We start from the raw sequence: 6,792 nt of genomic DNA, 5'->3' as shown, positions 1-6,792 counted from the left end.
AACCACCGAATTTTATCCCAGGCCAGTGGAAAGTAGGCTCCCAGGGAGTCACATCAGCAGTGCTGCTCGCACTCTTAAAAACTCAGCACAATGCGATGGCATCACCAGCCCCAGAGAACAATACACAGAATGAAAATGCACTGCAGCCGATCTCACAGAGCTGTGAATAAATACGCAGCATCATGCAAAGGGAACACGTGCTGTGCACCTTATGCTGGGAGGTTAGCAAGTCACCGGAGTGAACCCACCTGCTAAGAGTCTGTGGGACGCCCAGGCACAGCAACACCACGTTTGTGAAGGCACCTGAATTGTTATTTTTGGAATCTTCTTGTCCTAAATTTTGGCCGGCACGGATGAACAAGGGCTGGCCAGACCTCAGGGCTGCACATCTTTGGCAAGGTTTTGAAAAGTCAAAATTGTAAGTTGGTTGGCTACAGATCCTACATTATTTGTCAAGAGAAACAACTGGGGTCTTCGGTGAGAAGAAGGGTGATGAAAACAGCTACACATAGAATCTAGATGACAATATGCTTTTTTATTATTATTAGCATCATCATAATAAATGTTTTAGATAGCTCTAAATAGGTGTTCGCAGTGTAGCTTTATGCCAGGATCATTTCAACTCAGAAACTGCTCTTCAAGTAACGTTCCCCAAAATCTCTGGTGCAACAGACCGACACACACAAATCCTAATTCAGATGCAAGATTACTTGCACGTGAACGCAGTATCAGATGCAAAAACTGTTAACACTCTTGATTCTCCCAAGAAACACTAACAATGTAATGAAAACAAAGGTCTTTGCAAAAGGCATTCGAATTATAACCTGGAAATTTGCATTCCTGAGCAACAGAAAGACAAGATGGAAAAGGGAATGTGCAGGCCATGTGCCCTTTATTACTGCCTTGTCAATGTTTTTCCTTAAGTGTTTTTAATCCTGCTTGTATTTCCTAACATAATTCAGCTTCTGTTATATCCCTCAAAGCTGGAAGCTACCTGACAACTGGATAACAGGTGAGCTCACCATCACTGAAATGCCAGAAGAGGAATTATCAAGGTTAGAGTGGATATTCCATCCGATGATCACAGTTCGTTGCTATAGCTCACTGAATCTGCATGGCTAAGTACCCCACTGGGCAGAAAACGGCTGCATTCAAGCTGCCACTTCCTTAACTATTTGAGTAGTTGCTGGGCGCCTGACACAGTGTGTTTGACTTTGAGGTGTTTTTAAAATGCAAAATCAAAATTACATTTTGCTGAGGTCCTCAGTCAAAACCCACAAAGGGTAAACTTGGCATTCCTGCTACTGCTAAATAAAGAAGCAGAGAAGAGACCTGCCCTCCATAACCTAAGAAAGAAAGAAAGAAAGAAGGAAAAAAAAAAAAAAGAAAAAAGAAAAGGGCAATTCTATTTCTCTGTATAACCTTTTTCTATCCCATTTGACTGGAAATGCTTGGTCTGCAGAACAGGTGTGCATCGTATGTAACAGCCAGTGCGGGTGAAACAGCATGTTCTCAGTGAGTGCACAGGGCATTTTGCAGTGGTTCCCTTATAGCCCTAAATCTTCTTTCCCTGTCCTCTTGCAGATCCCCATGATCTCCCCAGGAGTCAGTAGGAGCCGGTCACTGAACTGTTACTGGTTTCCAGGGGTGCCGTTCCTTGGTGACCTTCAGAGTGTATTGTTTCAGACTGGGGCAGTGCATGAGGAACGCTTCTACCACCTCCTGGCTGACCACACAGTAGCAGTGGATCTCCAACAGATTTCTGCACTGCCTAGCCAGATCTACTAGCGAGGAATTTAAGTCCTCTGAGGACGTGGTTTGCAGCGTCAGCTTCTTTAAAGTACTGCTGTAGCTCTGGGTGACAAACCTAATCTGATTTACCATGTAATTATAGGTATTAAGTTGCAGTGTGCTCACAGGTATATTCAGCTTTAGGATCCGTGGTATTTTGCAGGCAGGGACCGTATGATCAAACTCTAGGTCTACACGGAGTTGAGGATGCTTTTGACTTACAGCAGCCCAGAGCTCTTCTGAGATGACTGGTATATATTTGTCCAGGCGCTCACAGAAAATGTCTAAATGGGTGAAAGCTGCTCTCTCGGGCTTGAGCAGTTCCTGAAATACATTGTCAGACAAACTGGCATAGTAAACCCCCAAGGCTGAGAGTTTGGGACATGCTCTGAGAACTTTCCCAATGGTGTCTGGTGCCACGTTGCATACCAGGGTGCGGTTGTTGATGAACAAACTGCACAAGTTTGGGTTGGCGGTAGCTAAGAGTTCAACAAGCTCATCGTCGAGAGTGAAGGGCATTCTTCGAAAATCAATATGCTGAAGATCTATCTGGTTTTTAGTGTCACATATATTGCGTATGCTCTGTAGGATGTCCTGGCCAGAGTAGAAATAGGGGTTCTCCCCGTGGCACACAATGCACAGCTGCTGCAGTCTGTGGTTCTGTTTTGCCAACGCATCCAAGATGCGTGTCACATTCTTCCGGTTGACCTCCATGGACTGGTCAAACACAATCTTCAGGTGTTTGATTTGGCTGAGGAACTGGAGCAGGCTCTGCAGCATGCCTTCCTCATCCTCTGAATCACAGCTGGAACAGTAAAACAAATTCTTAGTCACTGTGAACGCTGAGCTGAGCAACCACAGAGCAGATACTCTACTAGTGTTTCTGCAAACATCAACAGATTCCCCAGACATTTCTTCTCACGATGCCTGGAGAGTCACTGCAAGGCACTGAAGGAGTCAGGGCATGAGAGGAGTCAGTCCCCAAAAAGACCCATCAGAGAAGTAAGCATCATGATGAAGTTGACTAGTCGGTAACTGTCTCTTGCCATTTTCCAACAGCAACTTAGAGCAACATACCTAAGATGGTAATACTTCCCATAAAACATAAATCAGCAGCAGCAAGGAAAACCCAGCATGTAACACAATTTTCTCTATTACATAAAAAGGTGCTAGTCATGTAAGATAGTATCATCACACACAGAAATCACAATTAACGTCAATAATGTCACAGTAGAGTGGTGTGAGTGTTTTGACAGGCACAGAAAACATAATGATGTAGTTATGCCTGCAGAGATGCTTGGACATTAGAAACCCACTCCTCTTACCTGATCTCTGTGAAATGCCAAACAGAGCTAGAAGAAACAGCTCTAGCCCACTGTCTGCACACTTGGAAGACCATGTATCTATCTCGAAGAGAAAGATAATAGAAAATTTGGATGAGGATTTCTTCTGGGATGTAGTTCCACAGTTCTGGAACTGAAGCAGGCATTTTGCCGATTCAGTCAGGTTTAAAAATGAGGAAAACTTCCAAAACTGCAATTAATTCTCAAAAGTCCCTGTTCAGAAAAACAAAGAGACACACACACGTTAGGATTTATTTAACAAGTCAAACCAATGTAACTGGATCACAGAGGAGGTCAAAATCTTTTCAAACTTGAAATTTCACCAAATTTTGAAATGGAACACAAAAATGAGGAACATCTGTTGGCCAATTGTTTTGCACAGTTTTTTCAATCAATCCTAAGAAGACGGGTAATACTTTTCAAGAGTTAAAGATGTCACATCAAAGCTTTGCGGGGGGTGAGGGTGGGGGGAGGGAAAGCCTTTTTTTCCTGCAGTGAGTAATAAAAATGCAAGGGAATTTTCTAGTACTGCTGCACTGGTATTCAAAAAGCTGAGACAGATTTCTCAAACTGTGGGGGGAAAAAAAACCTCTTTGCAAGCAGAAGCTCTGCATGGAAAACAGCCTTACATATCCATTTTTTACTGATAGTGAAACAGAAGGCCTGTAGTAGAAACTGGTAGCTTAATTACAGTGGTCCTTGCCTGTGATGAGACGTGACAGTTTGTGGGGAAAAAAAAAAAAAGTGTTTTATTACTGTGACTCCAGTTCTCATAAATTGCATTTATACATGTCTGACTTAGAAATGGAGAAGCAGATTTTGATTAACCTTTCATGTGAACTACAATGCAAAAGAGTAAGCATCTGGGAAGAAGGTGGAGGTTCATAGCTTCAGACCATTACCTGACTTTTTCATTCATCTTCTTCCAAAATGTATTGTACCCATCTTCTAGATTTCTGCACAGATAAAACTACCAACATGATGTATTTTTTTCAACCCTCTCATAAACAAGCAAGGGATTTTTAAATGCAAACATTCCCCTTCCTAGGCTAGCACCCGAGCATGGGCCAAGTCTCGCAATCTCCCTCTGAATTTCACGGCACGCCCTCTCGCTTTTGAAGCCCCAGGTCCTGGAGTCACTGCATTATCTCAGCATTGCAGGTTTCATGTAAATGAAAACCTATGCTTCTAGGTATCGTCAAAGTAGGGAAAGAGTTGAAAAAACATGAAGCCAATAGGGAGTAGCGGTGCAAAAAGTATAATGCAGAGAGGAGCACAACTGCACATTTTTCTAGAATACGCTGCTTTGAAGTGTGACTCATTATTTTGAGTGCGAGGTGGCAGTAGCATAGCAGCTATACTATCTTATCTACCATCATATCGGTGACAACCCCCTTTCCACCCACTGCTGAGCTAGAAGAGCCAAGCCATACAGTCCTGCTTCCTTCCTGGGAACTTGCTATCTTTTGTCATTTTCTCCGACTACCACCTTGACAGCTCGGACCCTCCTCTTCTGCTTTTAGCCCCTTTTAATACCATCTCCAACACGCGTTTGCCAAAATGTTAAACTGCTCTTTGCCCTACATGAACTCGTACGTGTTCGGCTCCTTTCATTTTCATTATGATATTTCTCCTCAAAGTCCAAGCCCCTGGAGTCATGTGAACAGGACCTTGACTCTCTCAGAAAGTGAAAGTGCGGTGATTGTTTGGAAAAGCTTAAAAATACGGCCCGAGGGCAGGAAGGCAGGAAGGCAGGCGGGCAGGAAGGCAGAATTATTGGTGTCGCTTTAAGGAACTGCGTGGCTCTGAGCCAGCGAGGCGCGCGGCTCGCGGCCCGCGAACGGCGTGGGTGGGCCCCGCGTGCCTGCCCCGCGCGGCCAGCCGCCTCGCGCGCCGGCAGGCCCCTCCGCGCTTCACGAACCCCGCGACGGAGCCGCGCTGCCCGCTGCCGCGCCGCGCACCCTCGGCCGCCGGCGCAGCGGGCCCCGGGGCAGCCCGGCCGGCGGCCCGAGCAGCAGCGGGCGGCGCCGCGCCCGGGCCCGGCCGCCACCCCCCGCCACCCCCCGCCGCGAACCGGGCAGCGCGGGGAAGCCCCCGCCTCCCCCCCGCCGCGCCCCCCCAGCCCCGCGCAGGCCCCGGCGGGCGGGCGGGCAGCGCGCAGCGTACCTCCCGCAGCACAGCAGCGCAGCGCAGCGCAGCGCAGCCCGCCTGCCGCCGCGGAGGAGGAGAGGAGCGGGAGGGAGGAGCGCAGGAGATGCCGAAAATAACAGCCGAGAGAGGCGCCTTCCCTGCCCCCGGGCCGGGAGCCGGGATGCTGCCCTGTGGGGGAACGCGCGGGCTCGCAGCCCTGTCTTCCTCCTCCTTCAGCACCCGTCCCCCCGAATTACCGAGCAGCCCGCTTGCCTGCGGGGCCCAGCACTGACCCTCCCGCGCTGGCAGCCGACAGCAGCTGCCCGGCTGCGGGGGGCTGCGCTCCCCCCGCCGCGCCTTCGCCAGCAGGCAGCGGGCAGGCCGCTGAACGCGACCCCCAAATCCCTGCCGGCTGGGCCAGCGGAGCCGCAGCCTCTCCCCTCGCTCCCGTCTTACTTCCCAAGCGGGAAGCAACGGGGTGAAACTCCCAGTGCTTATCAACCCCTTTGATCTCGCCACACGGGATGCTCCCTGAAAGCACGCACTCATAAGGGTTAGTCGAAGAGAAACTCGGGTCTCGGCTCCCCTTTTTTACCCCCTCAATACACAGGCTAGGTTCAAGGAGGAACGTTTATGGGACATGGGTGGGTGATGGTCCCCACAGCAACTCACCCTGCGGGTCCCACCTGGCTCTGGGCGCTGCTTCAGGCTCGGTTGGGATGTCCGGGCTCATTTAGCCCCATTTAACCCTTAAATGCATGAACTCAGGAGTTGCTGCTTAAACTGTCAGCAAGTAAATGCCTGGTTTCCAGAAGCGCTGGCACCACCAGGCCGCTGACCCTGAAGGGGACCGTGGGTGCTGCCTGCCCACCAGTGCCTGACCCTGTAAAGGACAGCACCCAGGAGAGCCAGCCTGGTTAACCCTTTCAGGGATTTATTTCAATTATATTTTTCCTTTGACAAACAAATTTGCTTCTACTGTTAAAATACTGTTGTTGTAAAATAGCATTACATATATATGTATTTTTAATATCTATATATGTATATATAAAAGATCTTTCATAATGCTTTCTACTTTTGTTTGAAGTTCAATTCCCCGGGGAGTTTGCACAAGCTGACTGCCAAGCCGGAGCGATGGCAGCTAGCACGTGGGCACAAAATCTGGCCGCAGGCCCATGCCAGCTTCTCACCAGCTGAGGACAAACAAGGGCGCTGCTGTTACCCCTCTGCCTGCAGAAGGACATCCATGCTCCTACCTGAAGTTGAGCGATGGAGACCCAAATCCAGCTCCTTGCTTTCCTTGCCACAGAACCTCTCATGGACTCAGGAAAAGCTGCTTTGCTCTCTCTGCCTGTCCGTTCAGTTTGTCAGAGGAGCACAGTGGAGTTAACAGCCTCGCCTGGCTCAAAAACAGGCGGGAGACCATTCAGGTATCACTGCAGGAAGGACTAAACCAGAACGCCGAGCAGATTCAGCACCTATATTGACACCATCATCTTACCCCTCCTGTAGGAGACGCGAGGACCAG

The 6,792-nt window shown here is 48.9% G+C and overlaps 1 protein-coding gene across 1 annotated transcript; it reads right to left on the bottom strand.

The window, feature by feature from the left end:
* Window positions 1-1,620: 1,620 nt before the first annotated feature.
* FBXL8 (F-box and leucine rich repeat protein 8) lies at window positions 1,621-3,280 on the bottom strand. The gene is made up of 2 exons (XM_009491178.2): window positions 3,117-3,280; window positions 1,621-2,596 (listed from the first exon to the last, which is right to left on the bottom strand). Exons 1-2 carry the CDS (start codon window positions 3,278-3,280, stop codon window positions 1,621-1,623), a joined length of 1,140 nt encoding a protein of 379 aa, XP_009489453.2.
* Window positions 3,281-6,792: the final 3,512 nt, after the last annotated feature.

Source organism: Pelecanus crispus, chromosome 8 (genome assembly GCF_030463565.1).
Source record: "Pelecanus crispus isolate bPelCri1 chromosome 8, bPelCri1.pri, whole genome shotgun sequence".
Classification (NCBI taxonomy): Eukaryota; Metazoa; Chordata; class Aves; order Pelecaniformes; family Pelecanidae; genus Pelecanus; species Pelecanus crispus.
The sequence above is the reverse complement of the archived record's forward strand: the minus strand, read 5'-3'. Positions and strand labels throughout refer to the sequence as shown.

What these genes read in the sequence shown, in the direction of transcription:
- FBXL8 (XM_009491178.2), bottom strand. Translation starts at nt 3,280, where the DNA reads ATGCCTGCTTCAGTTCCAGAACTGTGGAACTACATCCCAGAAGAAATC. An exon ending in TGGCATTTCACAGAGATCAG is followed by an intron (nt 2,597 to 3,116) that starts GTAAGAGGAGTG and finishes TTACTGTTCCAG; the next exon opens with CTGTGATTCAGAGGATGAGG.